This window comes from Dendrobium catenatum, unplaced genomic scaffold, assembly GCF_001605985.2.
Source record: "Dendrobium catenatum unplaced genomic scaffold, ASM160598v2 original_scaffold_76227, whole genome shotgun sequence".
Lineage (NCBI taxonomy): Eukaryota > Viridiplantae > Streptophyta > Magnoliopsida > Asparagales > Orchidaceae > Dendrobium > Dendrobium catenatum.
In genome coordinates, this window is record NW_021394673.1 from 10,223 (window position 1) to 35,879 (window position 25,657).

General features: G+C 35.0%; 1 protein-coding gene across 1 annotated transcript in view; it reads left to right on the top strand.

Moving 5' to 3' along the window:
• The first annotated feature begins 433 nt into the window (after positions 1-433).
• LOC110116569 (transmembrane protein 87A) overlaps positions 434-25,657 on the top strand; it is a 28,566-nt gene continuing 3,342 nt past the window's right edge. The window contains exons 1-4 of the mRNA XM_020850209.2: positions 434-809; positions 11,477-12,410; positions 22,682-22,777; positions 25,464-25,600. Coding sequence (XP_020705868.1) covers positions 577-809; positions 11,477-12,410; positions 22,682-22,777; positions 25,464-25,600 — 1,400 coding nt within the window. The 5' untranslated portion in view covers positions 434-576. The remainder of the gene's footprint in view (positions 810-11,476; positions 12,411-22,681; positions 22,778-25,463; positions 25,601-25,657) is intronic.

A 25,657-nucleotide genomic window follows, 5' to 3' on the forward strand; every position in this document is an offset into this window, starting at 1 on the left:
TAAAATATGAAATAACATTTATCATTTCTTAAAGAGTAAACAAATCTTTTAAATATTAATAAATTTTAGATGAAAAGTTCAATGCAACGTAATAATTAATATTTTTTATACAATTTTAAGGGTATATATAATCATTATTATTTTTTTTAAAAAAATTTATATTATAAAATTTTTTAAATTAAAAATTTCTGTATAAAAAGCAACAATAAAAAATAGCAAGTAAATTGTCTCAAACAAAGCCTATAATTAGCTGAGCATCATGCGAGTGAATGACGATTGGCCGCAGCACGTTCAGTAGCAATCGAGGCAGAAAAGTCAATTACTATAATACCCATCCCACGTCAGAAGTTATTGCTACGTGGGCAGATCTGTTATTAGTTGATCGGAGGGCAATTTTCGTAATATCGTGAATAATAAGTTTACTTTTGGATTGGATCACTTGGACGGTGCTCTCGGAGTTGTTCCGCATTTTTCGATATCGGCCTCTACCTGCTTTCAGTGTCGCCGGCCTCATCTCCTCCTATTTCCTGTTGATTTATTCTGCAGCGGTATCGAATTTTCAATTAATCAAGTTTGATGGGAGTTCCAGGAGCATTACTTTTTCCGGATCGGATATTTCTTGGTTTTTTTGTAGGGTTTTTTGTCCTATTTAGTTGCCCTTTGCCTTCACTAGGTTCGATCCATGAATACAAGAACGGGGCTTTCATTCCTCGCTCGAATTCCTTCTTCTTCCATGGCGGCAGCGAGGGTCTATACGCGTCGGAGGCAAGCATCAATTCCTCCTCCTCCGATGGGAAATCATTTATCCAGTAAGCCTTCTTTCTTTGTATTTTACTGGATTTGTTTTCTCTCTTTTGCTACCATGCACATTCGTCTTTAGATCCTTACAGCTTTGTTGATAGAGATTATCAATGGAACCGAACCGGGAGATCCAATTAATTCGGGCTGTTGAATCCATTCCGTTGATGTTTTTTTTTTTTTAATAAAGATGCATAGCAAATTAATGTATTGATTTACTCGTTGTTACTGTTTTTGGGGCGAGGTTTATTGTTGAGGATGACCAGCTGCTCGAGTAGAAGACGTGTATGACTCTTTTGTGCATGCTTCACTCTGCTTGTGGTGGAATCATATCACATGTGAATTGAATGTCTATTTTTGTAGGTTTTCGCAGTTAATGCTTGAATATTTATATTCATACGATTTGAGCGCTCTAGGGCATGCCCGAAATATGTTCATTAGTCTTTACAACCCAATGAAACTTCATGCCAGATATTCTAATGTACGCATGCATTTATTCTAGATAACTGGAAAAAATGTAAAAGATTGATATCGTTATGCACCCTCTTAATCTAAAGGTTCAACCTTTTTTATTTTGATAAATTGAAATCCCAAAATTTAATTCTTTTTATACGGAAAGACACTAAATGATAAATGATTAAGTCAATTAAACTCTTTACATCTCTTTGAGAAGCATTGCTAAACCTATGTTTTCCGAATGTTTTTAACAATTACTTTTTTGGTCATTGCCATTGGGCTAACTCACTAAAAAACATGGCTACATTTGTGTTGGTGTCAAAGTAGCGACCGCCAATTCCTATGTTGAACTTAGAGATTGATCACAATCCAGGCATTACCCAATTTTTATGGTGTATATTTTTATATTAGTTATCTTAAGGAAATTTACTATTTATTTGTTTTTTGTTGCTCTAGATAACTTTTTGCATGCATGCAAATTTAGTATGGGTTTGTTTACTCAGATTATTTTATTGTATATGTTCACAAACAAAGATCAATGTTTGTACTATAATTACATGCATACATTGACCCTAGAATGTATGCAACAATTATTGTATTGTAACATGTATGTATCTTAATTTTTCAATATTTCTTTTATCCTTGTGTCGCTAGATCATTTCACATTTTGCTATCATTTCTATCTTTATGGTGAGTAGTATCAATAATTTGTTTATAATATGTTAACACTTTATAGTCTTTTGAATAATTCAACCTTTGATATGGAAAAAGTTGAGCAATTGATGAAATCAATTTTTCTTGATTATGAAGGGTCGGGAATAAGATGATTTGTTATAAAAATTGGTTTAAATGTAAAAATTCTAATAATTGGAAAATATATAAAGAGGTTTGTAAGGAGTCTAAGAAAGCAATGCGATCCAAAGATTTTTGTTTTTAATGATTTATATAATATATTAGATACTAAGGAGGGAGATATGTATGTGTATATATATATATATATAAGTTAGCCAAACAAATAGATAAGAGTAGTAAGGATTTAGTTCAATGAAGTGTATTAAGGATGAAGATCAAAAAGTCCTTTTATTAGAAAAGGATATTCAACAAAGGTGGATGAGATATTTTTTAAAATCTTTCAATAAAGATTTGAGAATGTGATTGACTTTAGTGACCTTAGCACCTAAATGAAAATAAGATTTTTATTTTTATCGGCGTATTAGTAAAATCAAAGTTAGTGAGGCTTTAAAGAAAATGAAGTGTGGAAAAGCTGTTGAATATGATGATATTCAAATAGAGGTATGTAAATGCTTAGGAGATGAAGGAATTTTTTGGCTTACTAAACTTTTTAATATTATTTTAAAGACTAAAAAGATGTCAGATGAGTGGTGAATAAGTGTGTTGATTCATATTTAAGAATAAAGGTGATGTACTAGATTGTGCGAATTATAGAGAAATTAAGTTAATGTGTTATGTGTCTAACTTTAAAACTATGGGAAAGAATTATCGATCATAGGTTGCAGCGTGATACTAATGTTTCTCAAAATCAATTTGGATTCATGTTGGGTAGGTCTACTATGGAAGCTATACATTTATTGAGATGTTTGATGGAGAAGCATAGAGAAAATAAGGAGGATCTTCATATGATATTTATTGATTTTGAGAAAGCATGTGATAAAGTCCCAAGAGAAGTGTTATAGAGAATTCTAGAAAAGAAAGAGGTTAATAATGCTTATATTCAAGTCATTAAAGATATGTATGCAGGAGCTATTACTTCTTCTTAAACACAAGGTGGTTTGACCGAGTATTTTGCTATTTCAATTGGATTACATCAAATATCAACCATAAGCTCATATCTTTTTTGCTTTAGTCATGGATGTTCTCACTAGACATTTGCAAGAGGTTATACCTTGGTATATTCTTTTTGTTGATGATATTATTCCTGTTGATAAGAGTAGAGAGGGAGTTGAACATAAACTTGAAATATGGAGGTCAACCATATAGTTAAAGGCTTTCGTTTGAGTAGATCTAAAACTGAATATATGGAGTGTAATTTTAGTAATAATAGTTCTAGTGGGGGATTGTGACTTTGGGTGATCAAGTCATTAATAAGAATATATGTTTTAGATATATTAGGTCTATTATTCAAAGTGTGGTGAAATAGATGAGGATATTATTAGTAGAATTCAAGTTGGCTGGTTGAAGTGGAAGAATGCATCAGGCTTGTTATGTGATAGAAAAGTCCCCTCAACTTAAGGGAAAATTCTATAAGATGGTGGTTAAACCTGCAACGCTTTATGGTGCAGAATGTTGGCAATTAAAAGAGAAACATAATACTAAGTTAAGTGTTGCAGAGATGAGGATGCTCAGGTGGATGAGTGACTTTACTCTTAGAGACAGGATACAAAATGAGCATATACATGAAAAGGTTGGAGTAGCTCCAGTGGAAGATAATATTAGAGAGAGAGTCGCCTTAGATAGTTTGGTCAAATAAAATGGCGGCCTTTCGATGACCTGATTAGGAACATAGATGTATTAGATTTGACTTATGTTAATAAAGGCAGAGGTAGACCTAAATGACCTAGTTAGAAAATATTAGAAATAACCTTTCTTTATTAATGAGAATTTAACTTTTAACTATGCACAATGGAGAAAAAGGAGTCATGTAGCCGACCCTACATATTGGGATAAGTGCTTGATATTGTTGTTATTGTTATGAAGGGTCGGGAAATATTTGCATGATGGATAGTTTATGGTTTGTTTTTTTTTTTTAAATTTCCTAACTTAGATTGAGATTTCCTTCCTAAAATTTAATTGTGACAACTATGGCCATCTATTTTTAGTGTTCTTTTTGAGTTTTATTGTAAGGAGAACACAAGCGTCACTGAGAGTAAGTGTGTTGATACAACAAAGCGAAACACAAAAATAATAAAAAAACACAAAACAAAGATGCTAAGGCACCAAAGTTTATGCTATTCAACTTGATAAAGCCTACATCCATGTGAGAGGGGAGAGCTTTGATCCACCATTAAAGAAGCAAAAACTATTGTACGCAATGACACCATGCTTACCAACTCTCCCTAAATCCCAAGTGCACTCATGCTTAAACATAGAAGCCCAAAAACTCTGAAATATAAGATGATCGCCATGACGAAGCCGACCTAGCTGATGATGTCATGCAATATTGAAATCCTTCAACTATTTTTTTAAGAGAATCAAAATAAAGAGATAGTCTTCAGGCATTCCAAGAAACTCTGGCCGATAGTATATGTTTTGATTCTTCAAATTAGAAACATTAGCCGATAGGCTATCTTGATTCTTCATATCTCAGGAAATCCTTTTGACTCAGGATTGTGATTAAATTTGTATCTTCTTTGTGATTACTCTCCAAGTCAGGCACTTTATACTGTTGAAACCTCAAAGGGCTTAGCATTTAACAATTTTTAAACACTCGTGAGTGGCTGATGTGTTTTGGAAGTAAAAATAGCAAGTTAACAAGTAGAAAATTATAGGAATTTGAAGATAGGGGCTGATTTTTTTAATACTTAAACATTAATGAAAGATACAATTAATCTACTATTCGAGAGGTAGATTGGCTCTTTCACGAACCCTATACACTATTAGGAACTCACCAAGAGAAAATCTACATCATATATAAATTGCATGAACCCATAATAACAGCATAATTATTCCTAAATAGACTCCCCTAATTCCCTTCAAAATCATCCTACTTTCCCCAAATGATTCCCTCTCCAATTTGAATTCAATCTAGATCTCTTGCCATAAATAATTCCCTCCAATTTTAATTAAAACGTTCCTAAATATCTCTCCCTCTATTTCTCCTCCTTCAATATTGAATTACAGCTCTCATGGGCCCCACAAGAGGAGCTGAAATATCTGTTAGGTCGGCCCAGGAGGGGCCGGCTGGACCGGTCCTCATTTACACCAGGTGGAGCCAGCGAACATAATGGGGAAGCCCATGTGGGCCCCAAATTGGCATTAAACACAATTTTGAGTGGGAAATTTTGAATTAGAAGGGTGTTTAGGGAATTTGTATCTCTTTTTTGGTCTTAATTAGTGGCTAATGCTTGATTTAGGTTTTCATCTTGAGATTTGCTGATTTTGGAGATCTCCTCTTGGTTTTGAGCTCCAGGCTTTACTAGAGAGTTTTGGAGAGTTGTTCTTCCTCTTGAATTGAAGAACATTGTATCTTTTTTGTTTTAAATCATTTACTACTGGAATACAAGTTGTTTCCTTCAAATATCTCTTTGTTTTGCTGTGTTGGATGTTGTCCACTGTTGAAAATAACAGTTTTCTTGCTGTTTTCCCCACCGATTTCGATTAGGTTTCCTTGCGAACTCAAGTATTCCTTAGGGTTACTTGCGAACTCAAGTACTTCCTATCAATATCCTCCTTGTTCCCGCCTAGCTTTTCTGTTGGGTTCAGTTCTTCTAAATCAGGCGGATTTGCTCCCGCTTGTAGAGGGGGTTGACGTAACAGAGACTTATGAAGCACATATGATATTTGTTTGATCATCTCTTTTAGTCTTCTCACTTCTCATATCTAATTTTATTTTGGAACTTTTCTTGCTGCTAGGAAGTCAATCCAACCTGCTTCCCCTTGATGTAATGCTCCAACATGAACTACAACTCCTCTGTTACTTCTTAGAATATGTATGCTAATATAATTGGATTGTTGAATTAAATTTGATTCTGAAGGAGCAAAAAACTATTAGACTTCTTGATCTTAAACTTTACATTGTTGCTTGCATAACTTTGCTCTAATGCCTATTTATTGTAACTAGAACAACAGAAACTCAATTTTGGTGGTATAACTAGGATGGAGTAATGCGACCACAAAGTAAATCACAAAAGAGATCAAACAATATACAAAGTACAAACATCAAGATTTATGTAATTGGGTTTGAACAAAGCTTACCTCCATAGGAAATGATCGAAGATTTCATCCACCATTAAAAAAGCCACAACATGGTGTATGCCATCAACTAGCCATCCTAAATCCAGTATATCCACACCTAAACAAAAGAGAAGGCTGAAGAAACTCTCGCCAAAGAAACTCTCAAATACAAGATATGTCTTTCATCAATTATCAATCACCAAGATAAAGTTGAGTAGAACCCTAGCTCATGTTGTTGGACAGTGCTGAAATCTTACAACCCTGCTCTTGATAGAGAATACAAATAAAGAGATCTTCATTGTGCACTTCAAGAAATCTTGGCCATATGTATTTGTTCCTTAAGTCTCACAAAACTATATCCAAGAGGATATGTCATGGAAGCCTTTAAAATTGGCTTGCAAACCTTAATGAGAAATCTCCTAGATATATAATAGATGTTGACCATTTAAGAAGTCATGCACACACCATAAGGAAAGGAATAAATCTTAAAATCATACTTTATGAATCATGAGGAATCTTGCATAGGTTCTCATGTGACCTATATGTTGAGGTTGATCTGGTAGACCTTTGTGTGAATCAAAGTTTTATTCTGGTGCATACCCCTAGAGTTGTACTATGCATGTAATTTGAAGTTTTTGCACATAATAATTTTAACTTTACAAGGTAATATCTTGTTCAATTTTAACAGTAATATTTTGGGTACTTTAGATCTTATGTTATAATTCTTAAAAAATCCCATGCAATATTCAATTGAGAAAGTGAGAATTGTATTTATGATACGATTTTGTTTGATTATGAAGATATTAAGGAAAAATAGTAATGCTAATTTTAGAATTTATCACAAATAAACTTTAAGATGTATATTCCTCTCGAATTGCAGTCCAGAAGGAATAATCAAGTTACCCAAGAAAAAAATAAGAAGTAAATTAGCTATAAAGAAGTTGCATTATGATAAAATTTTTTAATCTTCCATTCGGATTTAGATAGTTATAGGAGATTTGGAGTATTTGATTAATATATATTATAAATAGAATTATGGAGAATAAGGGAACTCCCAAATATAAATGGAGCATTATAATACCCATGTTTGATAATAATAAAAATTTTTATAGTTATGATAACTTTGTTATAATAATTTGTTTAGATGTAAAATTTTTGAAAATTGGAAGATATATAAAGAGTCTTGGAAGGTGTCTAAGAAAGCAATCTGCGATGCAAAGATTTTAACTTTTAATGATTTTTATAATAGATTAGATTTTAAAGAGGCCAAAAGATATATGTATAAGTTAACCAAACAAAACGATAGGAGTAGTAAGGATTTAGTTCAAGTGACATGCATTAAGGATGAAGATCAAAATTGTTTTTTTAGAAGAGTATATTTAACAAAGGTGGATGAGATATTTTACTAAGTTTTTCAATGAAGATTGTGAGAATATGGTTGACTTTAGCGACCTTAGCACTCTAAATGATAAGAGAGATTTTTATTTTTATCGATGTATTTGTAAAACTGAAGTTAGAGAGGCTTTATAAAGAAATTGAAGTGTGAAAAAACTAGTGGACTATTACGGTTCTTCCTGAACCGTCCAAACCGGCCCAACCTGGGCCGGTTCAAACCTATAGGAGGCGGGCTAAGCTGCCTCCTTTGAATGCTGCCCAAGCTTGTGGGTCCCCCTAAGGCGGAAAAGAGAGTGAGAGAGAGAGAGAGAGAGAGAGAGAGAGAGAGAGAGAGAGAGAGAGAAGGGGGCGGAAATTGCATAGGGAAACTATTTGAATATTGGTTTATTTTAGGAAGCTTTTTATTGTTTTTTATTAGGAAGATATGTATTAAAAGATGAGAGAAGGCTAGGGTTAGGGTATGCATGCTTTGAGTTATTCTCTTGGAGTTTTCCTTGGCGTCTTGGGCTCTAGACTCATCGTCTAGAGATTGGGAGAGAACGATCCTCCTCTCGAATTGAGGATCAATTGTATCTTGCTTTGTGTTTTCTTAGCCTTGATTCCATCATTACAATCTATCGTTTTGGATTGATTTCATCCAGATTTTTGCATTATTCTCGTTGTTTTTACCAATTATTGCTAGGGTTGCTTGCGAACTCAAGTATTTCCTCTTGGATTACTTGCAAACTCAAGTATTTCCTATCAAATTGGTATTAGAGAAAGTCTTGGGACCGTTGGTGGGTTGATATTGGCAAATTTCAGTGGCTGAATTTTGGCCGATGAAGGAGAAAAGTTGCTATTTTTGTGATCAGTATCTAGATTTTTTGAATCTACAAAAATCCGGATAGAGATGACGGTCAAGAAAGTGGATGTGCTAAAAGAAAGACTTGAAGGGGAGATGAACCAAATCAAGACAGCGGTGAATGACAGGATTTCCTCTATGGAAGGACAAGTAGCCGATCTCCGAGACATGATGAAGAAAATGTTAGAAATCCACAACCAAACGGCGGCTTCAGTGGCAAAAGGGTTTAGAAGGGAAGAAGACGAATTCTGAAATTCATTGGGAGGAAGATGAGGTGGAGATCGTGGAGGGAGAAAGAAGAAAACCCTATTTGGAACCTTTCTAGAGGGAGGATAGAGGAGGTAGGTATGGGGAAAGGCATGGGTATGGGGGAGCGGAGCAAAGGGGTGCTGATTGGGAACGCTGGGAGGGATCTTATGGCCGTCGAGGTGCTGAATTTGAAAGAAGGAGAGGGGAATTTGAAGGGGGTTTGGGTTATGACAGGTCAAGGGAAGACCTGGAGACGTGGGGAGGGCCAAGCACTTGGGAGAGGGGAAGGTATGGAGGAATAAGGGGAAACATGGGAGATCAGAAGGTGAGGAAGTTGAAGATGCCCATATTTTTGAAGGGGAGGATGCGTATGGATGGATTTGTAAGGTGGAGAGGTACTTCACCATCAATGGGCTAATGGAGGAGGAGAAGCTGACAGCATCAGGCTTATGTTTGTAGGGGAAGGCGCTGTCATGATACTAGTGGAGAGACCAAAAGAGACCCATCAGGAGCTGGGGCGAATTCAAAGATTACATAATAGAATGTTTCCAAATCGATCGGGGAGGAGATTTCTATGAGCAGATCTTTGCCTGGTGCAGGAGGGATCAGTAGTAGACTACCGTGAGCGGTTTGAGCACTTGGCCAGAAGGGTGGAGCGATTATCAGATATTGTGTTGGAGAGGAATTTCATGAAGGGGCTTAAGGCAGAGGTCAGAGCGATAGTGGAAGTTCTGATGCCTTAGTTAAAGTTGATGGAGGAGAAAAAAGGCATGTGTTGTAGCATACCAATAATTAATCTAATGGGCATTAAGGATAAAATGTGTGTTAAAGTTGATGGGTGAAGTGGCTCACCATGCTAAGATTGTAGGCCCAGACCTTACAAGTTCACTGATAGATTAGTAAGCCCCATCTCAATTAATTCAAACATTCTAAAGGATGTAAACCCTAAACCTAGGCCATAGTTAGCTCCTATGTTAATAAGACAACTAATTAAAATAAAAAATCATACATTCACCCTGATTTGCTCAAGATACATGAGAGGAGGAACCCGTAGTTGCTAATCAAATTTCATGGACATTCAGGCTTATGATTCTCTAACGTTACTAAATTAGGACCATTGGTGTTTCTAGGATGAAATCATAGGATGTTGATCAAGTTTTGCCCAATTTCTTTAAATGTCTTCCATCAATTTACTTGAAACCCAAATGTTAAGCCTTAGCCTAAAAGTAAGCCTATGTAACTATCATTAACTGAGAGTGCTCTCCTGCAAGTGGGAGGGGAAATTAACTATTAGGGTTCACCCCTATAGGATGTTTTGACTTTTGATCTAAAACTCTGATCTAAACATCAAGAGAAATTTGATTAAATTAAACCTGATCTACCTCTTGAAAAATGAAGGCCTAATATAAAAATTTGAGGTCATTATTTTTCCTAAGCAATTGCTTCATTTGCATAGCTTATATGTGCAGAGAGCCTCAATGCATATGAATGTAAAAAAGCAACGTGTGGTTGTGTCATCCGTTTATATTCGACTGGTTTGCGTATGTACCAATGATGCAGATGATTTGCGCTAGTGACTTGGACAATTTGTACTTATGTCATTAATGTTTAACGCAAATGGTGTGGGCAAGGCTATTGTTGAATATACAATAGTAGAATTGTAATAATTCTAATGTTTTAATTCTTTTTATAAACTAATGGATTTAAAATAAAAATATATGATATCATATATTATTTCACACGTAAAAAATTTCTAAATTCAATGATGATAAAATTAAATTTAGAATGCACAAAACAACTATATTTTTAATAATATGTGAATCATATTTGAAGTATTTTTAGCAGAAATAATATCATGATCAAATTAATGCGAGAATTTTTTATGAAGTTTGTTTAACTAATTTTCAAGATGTATAAAATATTAAAAATAATTTTTGGATATCAACTAAATTCATTTTTGCCATGGGAGCCTGAACCAAAGGCAATCAAATTTCAATTTACAATTCTAATTGACCTATTAATCTAATGACTTTAATCACCTAATTCTTCATGAACTTGACCGGAGTTCCAATTAATGTTAACTTGGAGTTTTTGATCTTATTCGTAGCTTCCATTAATCATCAAATGATCTATTCTGTTTCATCAAATTGCGTGCAAACTTCAAATATTGAAATCACTAATGGATATTATTATTTCAAATTTATATCTGCTATCATCAAGATTGAGCTTTCACATTTCAGGGCTCATGGGGTCAACAAATAGATTGGTCAAGCTAGTGATAATGTGAAATCATGAGGTAGTGTGACTAGAGCCAGATTGTCAAAAAATGATTAGAGTTTAAATGATTTGACAGTTGCTAAAATAGATTATGTTGAAACTAGGAAGGATAGAACACGCAATAATTTTATTGTAGAGCAGCATACTTATATATTGTCATGCAAAATGCAGACCAAAAATTGCACCAATTTTTGTGGATATGGAATATATGTGAATGAAGCATAACAAAGAAGCGGTACCAATGCTAAAATTGCTAAGAATGCAAACATAGTCATGCAAAGTAGAGTTAAAATCACATGCAACACTCAATAAGATTAAACAACAAACAAGGATTTGTAAACTTAACAACAAATACTCCTCATTAGGCTAATTTTGGTGATGTTGATATTTAAACGTGCCGGTATGATCATTTGGAATTGATAACCCAATTGCTTCTTTCTTTTTTCTTCCCAAGCTTCTTTGCCAGTTATTGTTTACATTGAGAATTTTACTTCTTTGCAACTGCAGTATTTCCAGCTATGAAAACTGGTTTCTGTTTGAATTTTTTAGATTTGACTCTGTCACCTTTCGTCGAACAAAAGAATCAGCATCGATGCATCATGATATGCAATCAAGCACTGGTTTGGTGGAAGCCATAATACTTGAAATTCAGGACAGAGACCGAATTGGTGGGGCCTTTTTAAATTCTGAAGACATATGCTGCACTCCACAACTTAACAAGGATAAATCTTGTAAGTTAGCAGAGGTAATTATTCATCCAAATCCTGATAATGCCCAATGGCCAAAACGCATACAGACGTTTTTTGATGGTACAAATGAGGAAGCAACTATGATCACTCAAAATATTCCTATAGAAAAAACCGGAATGTACTATCTCTATTTTATGTTTTGTGACCCGCAACTACAAGGTTTGACAATCAGTGGAAGAACTGTTTGGAGAAATCCAGGAGGTTATCTGCCTGGTAAAATGGCACCATTGATGACATTTCATGGTTTCATGTCATTAGCATATCTTGCACTTGGTCTTGTTTGGTTTCTCCAATTTGTGCGGTTCTGGAAAGATACATTGCAGCTTCACTACCATATTACAGCTGTAATTGCACTAGGCATGTGTGAGATGGCATTCTGGTTCTTTGAGTATGCAAATTTTAATGACTCTGGAAGCCGGCCAATGGGCATTACCATTTGGGCTGTGACTTTTACTGCTGTCAAGAAAACTGTTTCTAGGATGCTTCTTTTGGTGGTTTCAATGGGTTATGGTGTTGTAAGGCCGACATTGGGTGGCATAACTTCTAAAGTTATCCTTCTTGGTGTTGTATATTTCATTGCCTCAGAGGCCCTTGAGCTTGTTGAACACTTGGGCAATATCAACGACTTTTCTGGAAAAGCGAGGCTATTCCTGGTTCTACCTGTTGCTCTCTTGGATGCTGTCTTCATTGTATGGATATTTTCATCTCTATCCAAAACACTTGAAAAGCTTCAGGTAGGCTATTACTTTTAATGTTTGACAAAGGGTCGATATGAATATTCTATCTACAGTTGATTTTAGTTGATTCAAGCTTTTGCAGTCAAAACCTATTTTTAGACTGTTTTCTCTGGGCTATTCATTACATGGACAATACTGGCTATAGGTCTACTTATATTTTATCTTAATTACTGTCACTATATCTTAACATTCATATCATTAGAAAATGAACTTTACAGTTCTTGATGCCTCTTGTTAGACAGGAAGCTCCTTAGGTATGCTTTGAGCTTTATATGCAGGGAATTAGTCCTTAATTGCTTTTCAATTACACTGGAAAATTTCAATCATCTCGACAATGTTTTTTTTGTCTTCAAGTTTCTTTTATTTAACTTATTATCGCATTAACATTTGGTTTGAGCTTTTCGTAATTTCAAATTTACATCTAAAAGATGCAAATTTTGTGTTTTATTTGGTGGCCTTTGTTCTATGAATTATAATTTCTTTTTTTTTTTTATGATTTACATTCCTTGCATTATTTAATTATATTTGAAATGCTAGACCTTAAGATGTCTTGTGTCAAATTAGTATCAGACTTATGGTTGCATTGTCATGCCAACCATGAGTAAGACATTAATTGGCTCAATGCAAAATTTAATAAATGATGCAATTTAAACAACATTGGATAAGTTATAGTTTTAGACAAATACAACGTAATCATCTTGGGGTTCCTATATTTTTAATGAGAGATTTGGCCTAGAAAATTCTTCAAGGGGATAAATAATTTGGAAGACTTCTTTGAACATTACTATCTACTTGATTCCAAAAAATGTTGAACTTATTTAAACAGAAGTAGTAGGACATGCTTTATTATTTAAATGTTGCAAATGAAACCAAATCAACGTAGTCAGATACGAGAAAAACTTAAAAAGCAAAATATGTTTTTAGGGAGTATAGCGACCAATTGCAAACAATTTAAGTATCGTAAATAAAGTGATTCTAGCATATTTGAATATTATGCAACTTTTAAATGTCTTATGCTACACATGGGTTGCCACTAAGTCATGTTATTATCGTTTCTTTTTTATTTATTTATTTTTTATCACTACTTATTTAAGTGTTTTTGGCAAGATTTTAGGAATTAATTGAGCTAATATTCACCAAAAACACTACTGAGTTTTTTTAAGATCTTTAAATATTGAAACATATTATGATCATTCTATTTGGATTATTGCTTCTATGATTTATTTTCCTAACAAAAAATTCGTGCAATCTCCTCTGAATCCAACTACATACACCAATAATAAGAATCATGTTTAGTTGAATATAATTTTATTGAAGGGAACATAGTTCATGAATATTCTTTTGAGGATGTATTAGATATAGAATACATATTGTAGTTGCATTCAAATCCATATGCTTAAAATATATCACGTTTATGAACTTGAATCTTTATTTGAACAAATATTAGAAATTACGACTAAAATTGAAATGGAGCATGCAATCATATCAAAACTTGTAATTCTAATAGAATTTGAGTAGAATATGAGTTTATTCCATACGGTGAAATTGATCAAGCATATTTATTGTTAATGATGAATCAATCGAGCAATTTGAAAATACAACTCTTAATGAATTATTTGTTGCTATTAATTCTATGAAAATGATCCGACTGATATTGATTTTTTTCATTCCTTCATATAGCAGTTCATCTAAAGAACATTAATGAGAGAATTAAGTTGCATCAATATTCCTGGGAATTTATTAATGAAAAATGCCTTAAAAGCAATCCGAAAGTTAAAATTTCATTTAATTAAATATGCTTATTATATGTATCTGTAATAATTGGATGTATTGTTTTCTATTGTAAAGTTTTTATGTTTGGTTCACTTTTGTTTGGTTTGGCTCAAATGATGGGATCAACATTGCTACTTATTCCATTGCTTGAGTTTTTGGTCCCATTGATTAATTTTTATGGAATTTATTTATTGAAGTGATTTAACTATTGGACTCATTTGATTTAGGAGTTGATGCATTAGTTTCCTTATTGGAGCTATTTTTTTGGATTTTGGCATTTAGAGTTATTTATTTGGGCCTAATTGATGCTATCAAGAATTTATGTACTTTTTATTTTATTTGAACAATAGTATATTTTGTTTTCTATTTTATTTTCTTTTTTAGCTATCCAATGATGGGAAAGCATCCAATGATCATGGTAGATTGTGCATAAGGCTTGGTAGACCTTTGGTTTGCTAGCTCGATTGGTCCTTCGCCACTGATGGTTCACGGGTTGGCTGTTGGTTCTCGGGTTGGCTGTTTTGGAGCACATGGCGTTGAGCTTGTTCTTTTAGTTGCTTGAGCTGAAGTTTAGTAGCTCATTAATATCCAAAAAGGTACCTCATTAAGAAGATTTACTTTTGGAGTGGCCTTGTCCCTTCCCCTTCCCCTTTTCTTCTTGTCTCTCGGAGAACCGTGGCTTGCTCTTTAATTGGTGGCTGAATTCAAAGCATTAGAATTTATAATGGAGTGCTTTTCTCTTGGGAGTCCGCCCGGCCTCTGTTTTTTCCGAGCTGGGATGTATTTTCCCGTTGCTGTGCTGCTTTGAATTCTCGGCCTGCTTGCTGGCTCCTTGGTTCCGTGAATTGCTGGGCTGTTTTTCCGAAATGGCTCTTGGAAATCCTTTGGAAAATAAATGCTTGGGATGTTGTGAGCATTATCTCAATTGGCTTTTGGCATTCCTGTTCTTTGCCTATAAATATAAGATGATATTGTAAAGGAAGGCAGTTGATATTTGTGAGCATATGTGCTATTAACCTGCGGGTTTATTCGGAAATCCTGCGGGCTCTTTCCACCATTCTTTCTCATCCCCTACGGAAATCCTGCGGGCTCTTTCCACCCTTTCTTCTCGGGCTTCTAACCTCTTCGTCTCTCCGCAAGTGCCACTCCATCTGTATCCTTCTTCTCAACAGTGAAGCAACTTTAGGGTGTCGTGTCTTGGTTGATTTGGAAGCATTTGGGACAGTCTTGCAGTGGTGGACCATCAGTTTGCTAGTCTTATGCACTTCTCTTATTTAATCTACTATTCGATGCATGTGAGGAACCCGCTCTGACGGTTGTTTGAGGATATCGTTTTTTTTTATTTCTTTAAAATCTCCTAGTATTTCTTGTTGTGTTTGTCAAGTTTTAGTTGTCTGCTTTTATTTTAATAAAGTTTATTTTAAGTTCTATCCATTGCGTCAGTTTCTTCTTGTGTGTCTACATCACTAATGCTTGATAAAGTTAGTAATTTCATCATTAATTTATTTGGTGTAGCTTATTTTTGCAGCAAAATTTTGGACGATGCAAGTTTTTTTTGGATTTTAAGCTTAAATGGGTCAGTAGACAATATTATTTTGGATCGACTCTTGTTTGCTCATCGTAGGTATTTGTGACAGCCATAGTTTTTTGTTCCTATGGCCATTGGATTCTTAAATGTGCCTTTTGCATTTCTATAGCAAAATTCTCGGTATGCTTTCATAACTGCTGTGGTGGTCTTATTTGCATCTACTATTGCAGCTCTATGTGTGCTTCGAAAGATGCTTGCAATGCTATGGTAGAGGAATGGTTGTCGTTGATCAATGCTTTCTATAGATTCGCGAGGATCAATGTACGATAGTTTAAGTGCATTTCTCTTAGAGATTTCTTTTGCAAGGAATGTGACTCCAACTAAAATTTATTTTAAACATAAGTGCATAGTTTTCTTGAAAGAGCAAGCTCCTAAGGTTAATTACATCTTGGGCATGTTCGAGGACACCTTGACTAAGGAGTCAACTCTTGTGATCAAATTATGTCTAATCAGTGTAGGGTTGGTTAGGTCAAAAAGTCAAAATGAACTTTAGGGGGACTTAATAGAAGATGAAGGGAGGAGCATCCTATGATCCAAGGAAGGTAGGGTCAAATGCACCAAAATGGATGTAATAGAGGGATTTATAGCTACACATTGACTATAGGGAGATGCCCAATATTGAACCTATGATGCCATTTGACGACACTTGACCAGGAGAAAATGAATGAGCAGATGAAGGAAAGTGAGGACTAACCTTATGAGTATCAATTATTTTCTTGGTCAAGATCCTATGGTTTTATCATCTCTATTTTGTTAGTGCTGCCCTTATTCTATTTAGTCATGTGACAACTTAATAATCTTTGTTAATAATTATGGATTAACTTATCCAAGAGGATCTAATAAACTAAAGGTGTGGACTAGGCTAACAAACATAAATTACACTTTACTGCTATACGAGGGAGAAACACATATTAGACTTATTATACCACATGTTGGTACATGCCAAGACTGACATGTTACTTAGGCTCTAAGACCAAGGGGTTGGAAAGAAAAGCATCTTCTCCATGTGGTGAAGAGGACACCAAAGGTGGAGCTTATACGTCAATAATATGGGATTGAGAATGTCCAAATATCTTTTTAATATGATAGAGAAGATTGAACTGATATGCAAGATCTGGAAATCTATCTCAATGTTATAGAGAAAACATTTGAGTGTGATTTACATCTTGTTCGCATATGAATAAAGAGGCCTAAACATCTCCGCAATGTGGCATAAAAGATGTTGAAAGTGGGACTTATGACTTGGTCATCTATCGTCAAGAAAGCCTTGATGTCTTTCAATGTGGTAAATAAGACATTGAAGATATGGAGGTCCTGAAAATCTCCTCAATGTGGTAGAAAAGATGAAAAATGGAATGAAATGATAAAAATGGAATTGAATGATAGAAATGATAGGAATTGCTTATTGATCACATTAATCAAGTAAGCTTAAACATCTCAATGTGATAGAGGATATGTCATATATATGTCAATGACGCAAAATAGCACACAGCTTGGCTCATGGAGCAGCTCGACGCACCCTCGACTCCATTTGCTTGGTGTGATGCACGTGTTCAAAATGGTGTGCACTATTTGCACCATACAGGCTTGCAGTTGCAAGTTCAAGTTTAAAAAAAGAAAGAAAAAAAATATGGCTTGCGCTTTTTTATTTTTATCATTTATTTGATAACTTAATAGTGTTTCCATTACATATAAACATGCCTTAATTTATAAAAAATAGGGCATAAGTAATTTATGAAATATCTTTTATGTTTAATCATGTCAGTTGATGCCACATTTGTGTTATTTGTTTTTCATTATTTCATTCGTACATGTAAAAGGAAGGTAATAGCATTTGACTACATGCTTGCTTATAGGTATTCAAAAGAATGTCGGATATAGTTCAAACCACAAAAACGCTACTATATGAAAATATGTAATATTTGCAAATGAAGGCAATAATAATTGTATGATGTGTATTTTTTGTGGCAAATGAAGGGGATTATGAATTAGTAGATGATGTTGATTAATGAAATGAGATTTCTTTTGACATTTGATGATGATGATGATGACTCATAAGAAGATTAGTTTAATTTCTAACAAACAAAATAGATTTGAAAAAATGGTTACAATATTTTGAATTTTGAGTGATTGAGGTGTTGATTATTTGAACTTAAACATTTCTTTGGATGTTTTTATTATCATGATAATTTATCTTTCTATTTAATAATATTACATATTAATATATTTTTTTTCTTTACAATTATTTAATATTGTGTGCCATGTTTAAAATGCCATGCGTCTTGCCGTGCACTATGTGCTATGGCTCCACGAGGAACTTTGCGCTATGGTGCGCTATTCATTGTTGCAAGAATGTGAGGTGTCAAAATGAGATTTACAACTTTGTTGCGTGTGACCAAAAAAGATCAACTAACATTCAATAGTAGAGAAGATAGAAGTTTGGACTTGCATCTTTTCTAGGTCAGGAGTGTCATCTAATCCTCCTATTTGTGTGTGAAAGTGAATGGTTAATCATTCTTAAATGGAGTGGAAAAGATAGAGACATCGTAGATTGATTATTTAGAGAAAATGCCAATGTGTGAAGCCTATATCTTGATTATATATCTTAAGGTAGATCTTATTCTATATGCAGACTCACAATGACATGATATAATGATTAATGGACGTTGCCAAGTCTAGAGGCTAAAAGTCGTATCTATGTCATCTATCAATATTTAGCATAGTGAGCCCATATGCCTAATCCCTGCTCCTGAAATCATAAATTAGATGCATTTTTATTTTCAAGGAGTCTAGTCTCACACAGTGTGTAAGCCTATAACTCTAATAATCTCTACAGCCACCAATGCTAGTGATATCAATCATAGATCATCACAAGATAAGGGCACGTATAAAATGCATTAAAGCATGGAATGAAATAGGCAAACAAGCATAAAAAGAGATCATCAATCTTATATTGCACATTCCTTAGGTCTCTGCAAAACAAATGTTAATAGCATTTATGTCATCACATATCACATCATTCACAGCACATCACAGATCTTTATTATTATATTAGTGACATCATATTAGATGAACGACATAAATACCTAGATCTAATAAATACAATTAGACCTATGACAACCTTACATCAATAATATATTGTACATGTGCTCAACTTATGAGTGAGGGCTTCTAAGATGTTAGATTTACCACCCTCACCTTTCTTGAATGATCGTGAAAAGAGTGTAAGGCTAAAAGCCAGCTACACGAGTGTGTGGTCTTGTGAGATCACCATGAAGCTAAGTAGTAGCACACTTGTAGCCAACTGTGTGTGGGTATAATGCTAACAATCTATTGTGCAAGTCTATATGCTCATGAGGCTGATCATTAGTGCCAATTGATATCACACTGACAATCAACAGGTTCAGGTGTATTCATCTAACGACCTGCTCACAAACATGCATGTTTGCGACGTCGATCATTAATAAAAAAAATGACAGTTGATAAACCCACTTAGATTAGGACAGGTCTCAACTAATGACTTCGGTGATGTACATGTACTAGAGAGGCATTGGGCCTACTAAATCATGATCAAGCTAGTACATTGACAAAAGCAAGTTCTAAAATATTGTTTTGACACTTTCCATTATATATATATATATACACACATGAACATGTAGGATTAGGTCCAAATGCTAGAGTCACAATCATAATAGCATCTAAGGATGCCTGTCTGTCAAAAGAGAAGCTACAAGCTAGTTAGGGGATCAAGTGGTGATAGTCGAACATAATACCTGTGAGCGATTGAAGGAGAGTAATTTTTGCAAATATGTGTGAGTTGACAAGTCTCAAGTGTGAAGGTGTGCTCCTCAAGGCAACAGGTGCGTACAAAATGCACAAAAATAAGTTTGTGATGATGTGCATGTTGTCAATTATTTATGATAAATTAAGTGAGATCGATTGGCCTCAATCGGCCTCAATCGAGGCTTCTAGTCTTGGAAAAGGCTTTGTAGGAGATGTGTGGATTGTTCTAAATGATAAAAAATCTTGTCTTGTAGTGTTGTTTGCATTGACTCAAATTCCTAGATTGGTAGAGTATTAAGTGATGAACAATTTAGGCTGCTAGGCTTTACAAAACCTTATCACCAAGGTCTAAGTCTTGTAATATTATTGGCTAGGTTTTCAGCAAGGAGATATATATGTGGAGATTAGTGAGTATATCGTTTCAAGAGAGAGGTAGTGGTTTGGCTCTAGGTAGAAGTGAAAACTTTGTTATAGGCACCAACATTATAGGTAACGGCATGATGTGGATGTGGATGTGATAGTTGGGCTTGATTGCTTGTTTGTCCCCCTATGTGGAGATATGAGAAAATGGCATTGAAGGTTGAAGGCATGTAAGTGTTTGGAGACGCGATGGAGTTGGGTAGATGAGGGCTTAAATGGTGGTTTTGAGGAGGTCAATGGGTAGAAGTTGGGACGACAGTAGCTATAGCATTAGAGAGAGGAGTGCAGGTTGAATTAAATGAAGGAACAAGGCATGGTTGAGAAAGTGGTGGAGGTTTCAATGGTAATTTCGAAGGAAGGTTTGCTAAGAAGTGTCGGGTAGCCTATTCCAATCTGCAAATGTGGTTCATGGGACACTACGTGCCTTATCTAAAAATTGTGCAGCTCTGACTAGTAAGTGAGACGACTGGCCACCCTGGTTGTAGAGCGAGCCGTCCTTCATTTCATTCATTGGTTTGTCTTCGCTTTGCTTTTCAACTCAGCCTTCTGTCATGACTGTGGTGACGAACCTCACTCTCCTCGGTCCAGTTGGCAGACCGTTTCTTTTGCTCCGCATCTCGTGGGTGGGGGAAGTGTTCTAATTTCTATAGGCGGTTCGTACAAGAGTATGATGTTTCGTATTTCATATCAATTTTTCTTCATTACCTTTTACAAAGAAAAAATTTCCAGACTGGCTGAAGTGGGTAGGGGGAGGCTGGATTTTTCCAGCACGAGTGGCCAGAGAAGATGTGTAAGATCTATAATTAGTGAAACGATTTTGCCATTTCTTCTATAAAATACGATCCTTTTTACGGATGAAGAATTCCTATTTTGAGTATTAGCCTTATGAGATTGATCGATAGCTCGATGCTTGTGGTAGAGATTCAGAGCCTATCCTACCTATGGGTTGAATAGTTTCTATCTTAGTGTTGAATCATATTTCTTATGTTTCTTATGCAATCGGTGAAAAAGTTAATCCAACCTCAGTGAAGGAAAAAGAAAAAAAAGGAGAAATAGATAGATAAGATGAAAATTTCTTTAGAAAAAAGCTTATGATCTTATTGATTGGGATTTTATGAATCGAGTTTGTATGAAGTTCGTAATACTTGATTCTTGGCTTCACCTCATTATGCACACAATTGAACAAATAACGTGATCTCAACAGGATATGCATGATCAAATAAAAATTGTGACCGCAACAAGATTCGTGATTGAATGAAAATCGCGATTACGACAAGATGTGTGATTAAGTGAAAATTATGATTGTGGCATGGCATGCAATCAAACAAAGATTGCAATTGTGATGAGATGAACTATCAAACAAATCAGAGGTATGTCTGTGTGATTAAGATGTCATCCTATTTGGGAGGCCCGGGTTTAAATCATTGAGTGTATGTGATACCTTGATGATAGAGCTAGGAAGCATCAAAGGCGATTGGGCTCGAGCATGATGAAAGCGAAGTCAACACTTTATTATAGCAAGCTATTTCTGGATTTTTTTTGTTGTATTTGGTCACCTTTTTCTCTCATTAGTAGCTACTATTGTAGTTGTTCTATCATGTGTTTAACTTTCAATTTTGCTAGATTTATCTTTTATTTGATTATGCCAAGATTAATTTTAAAATTTTACTTAAAACAATTAGAGGCAGCCAATTGAAGGTTTATGTGCTTATAAATATCAACACCTGAACCATGTAAAATTCAATTAGGTGCTTAATAAAAATTTAAGGTTTCCTTTTTGGTGTTGTGTGCCTATTGGATGCTGGATTTCTTTTGCAAGGCATTTCCTTATTCCTGCATGAAGCTTGATTTTTCTCTTATTTGTTGAATTCTTCTGTCAAATATACCTTCTATGTTATAAACTTTGCAAGAATTCTTATTGATGTCAAATTCATCACAATTGAGCTTTCCATTGCGGATGTAAAATTTCAATCTTCTCACTGATTTTTGTGATTTTAATTTTTTGTTGATTTCTTTGATTTAATCGAGCATCTTATTATTGTTTTGTTCATGCTTTTTGTATGTTCAATCTTACTTACAGAGAAAGTTTGTTTTTGTTTAATTTGGGTTTTTCTTATGCAAATTCTAATTTCTTTTCCATGATTTATGTCAACTCTTAGCCCTAAGACGTTTGCATAAATTTTAAAGCATGCTTAATATTTGATCTTTCTATTTTGTCAATTGTTTTCTAACAATTGTAGACGGAGAAAATAACTGTTCATTATTATAAAGTATTTTGCTTTACAGATTGTCTTTTTTAAATACGAAATATCAAACACTTATGTTTGTAGAAGCCCTGATTTTCAAAAACCCAAAAAGCTTCTTTTTGAATAGTTTTATGCTTCCCAAATTATAGCGCAAAAATCTTATGCCAACAGCTTGCTATGAATTTTATTTAGTGCCTTTTGGTATCATCACTATGTTATCTAAAGATTAATGTATTCCGGGCATTCTATTCTGTGCAAGGCCTAATTTGATTGCCTTTCTGCTGCATGTATTAAAAATAAATAAATAAATATATAAAGGAACTTCTACTCATGATTCATGCAAATTAGCCATCTTTTTGTACATGATGGACCACCCGTCAATATTTTTCTCATTGAAGTTCCCTAGTGTAATTCTTGTTGGTCATGCTTTTTCTTTTTCTTGTTTCTTAATGCTTCAGGTGCGGAGAAGTGTGGCCAAACTAGATTTGTATCGGAAGTTCACGAATTCCTTGGCTGTGTCCGTGCTTCTTTCTGTTGCTTGGATTGGCTATGAGGTATGTACTCTCTTTACAGGACTTGGTAAATTAAGTCATCGAGGAAAAAAGGCACATTCATATCTCAACGGATGTAAATTTAAAGTTTCAAAGGGAATAACCATATGATATATATTCTAACTTTATAGTTTAATTAGCACAAATATATAAAATTAAATGAAAGGAGAGATTGAAATGAAACAAGACAAGTGTCCATTTTGTGTACAGCTTTGATAAAAACGAGCAATGTGTCGACAAGAAAAATGAAGAGCTGTCAGGGAGGCTTTGGCGAAGCAAGCAGAAATTTAGGGATAGAAATGATGTGATGAAGGCGAAGGCGAGTCAGGTGTAACTAACTTCAATGTTTCTATAGGGTTGTTGTGGGCTCCGAAAATTCGGCCCCGGCCTCCCCGCCGCGCTTTTTCTTTTTTATTTGGACGAGAGAGAAGTGGAGATGAAGCTTGCCAAGTTGGAGAAGGCGTCTCCGGCCAAGGCTCCATGTGGAGGCAGCAAGAAGAGAAAAGAATCCACTTTCGTTCATTTTATTTTTGATTTAACGATGAGGTTTCATCGTAGACTGAAGCGACTTCTCATGCGAGGATTTCACGGGATTTGATCGAAGAATAGAGGAGAACGTTAGAGCTTCAGTGGATTTTCAGGACTTAACAGAAGTTTGATTGATACAAGTTAATGCAAATTAATGAGATTTGAAATCTCAATTGACTTTTTGATTTTCATTTTATTTAATTACATTAAACTAAAATCAAAATCTATGCCCTGTCATCATCATTTATGCATTTGAAATGATGACAGTACGTCAAGATCAGGATTGCTTCGATTTGCGTATATTTCCTCAAATTTCGTGTATTCTCTCGTTTTATGTGTCGATTTCGCCGAATATCAAAATTGGACGAATTGATAGTGCATTTAGGATATTGCTGACGTTCCGGTCGTAACAGCGTAGTCCATTTTGCAATCGGACGTCGTTTGGGCGGCGACGAGGCCACTTTCCCCAGTATATGTGTTTCGCCTCGAGATTCGTGCCACTAATATGGATGCTTCAAATTGAATAAACAAAATATAGTTTTCGGAGGTTGAGAATGTTCCAGACGCAATGATGCTATCCATTTATCTATCCGACGTCGCTTCGTCTTCGTAGAGGCAATTTTTCTCAATATGCACGCCTTCGCATCATATTTGGATTGCCTTTGAAATTTGCGACACCATATCAAACGATCCAATTTGATCAAATAAAATGTAGATTCTTAATACCGACAACGTTCCGGACGCAATGACACTATCCGTTTGTCGATCCAACATCGTTTCGTCACTAACGAGGCTAATTTCCCTCGTAGTGCGTGCCTTCGCATCAAATTTGGATCACCTTTGAAATTTGTGACACCACCTCAAACAATCCAATTTGAACGTATAAAATGTAGATTCTTAATGGAGACGATGTTCTGGACGCAATGGCGTTGTCCGTTTGTCGATCGGACGTCATCCGAGTGTCTTCGAGGCCTCGTTTCCGTCGTAACGCAGGCCTTTATATCATATTTGCATCGCCTAAAAATTCACCACCATCTCGGATGATCAAAATTTATTAAATAAAATGTATATCCCGAATGTTGACGACGTTCCGGATGTAATGGCGCTGTCCGTTTGTCGATCGGACGTCGTCCAAGCATCTTTGAGGCCTTGTTTCCGTCGTAACGAAGGGCTTTATATCATATTTGAATTGCTTAGAAATTCGCCACCATCTCAGATGATACAAATTTATTAAATAAAATATGTATTCTGAATGTCAACGACGTTCCGGACGCAATGGGGCTATTCGTTTGTCGATTAGACGTCATTCGAGCATTTTCGAGGCCTTGTTTCCATCGTAACGCATGCCTTTATATCATATTTGAATTGCATAAAAATTCGCCACCATCTCAGATGATCCATATTCATTAAATGAAATATATATTCTGAATGTAGACGATGTTCCGGACGCAATGACACTGTCCGTTTGTCGATCTGAAATTGTTTGGGCGACATCGAGGGCCAAATTCCTCGATATACGTGTTATTACCTTGGGATCCATATCACCATTTGTATGAGAGGAATCAATTTGCTGTGACTCAACTCAAGGGATTAAAATGCTAATTATCTTTTTATTTATATATATTTTTTTTAAATAGATGTAAAAGTTTTTTCAATAAGTTAAAATTTCGTAGTTTGATAATTAATTTAAGTTATATCGTAGGGATATCATCCCGCTAATGAGGCACAAAAGTCGAGCACCGTGCTCATTAGGTGATGCCTCAGCCTGTTGGGCATATGCTCGTCGGTATTTTACTCTGTTCTGACCCAAAATGCCTTTTAAAACACTGATTCTCAGTGATGTAGCAAGTGGTTCTCTCTAGTAGAAGTGCATGCATTTCTTTCAATTTAGAGCTAGCCAGAAAGATAACTAGCAAATGGCAGTGTAAGTCAGATAATTTATTGTTCTGTTTTGTTTTATTTTTTGAAACTCCAAGTACCATATGCTATTCTCTGATATATTAGATGTTCCAAACTTCCATATCTTGTTATAGCCCCTTTAATATGATACGAAGTAGTTGGCATCAGGCTTTGAGCATAACTTGTTTTACTCTAAGAAATTTATTTTCCAGTTGCAAGTGAATCGTGATAAACTGAAGCTTTTGAATTTGTGATGGTGCAGTTGTATTTTAATGCTACTGACCCATTAAGTGAACTGTGGCAAAGGGCTTGGATCATCTCTGCTTTTTGGAATGTTCTTTCCTACATACTTCTTGGAGTAATTTGTTTCCTTTGGGCTCCATCACAAAATCCAACTAGGTACTCTCATCGCTGCTCAATATATGTACACATGTGCTTGTACAGTTGCCAAATTTA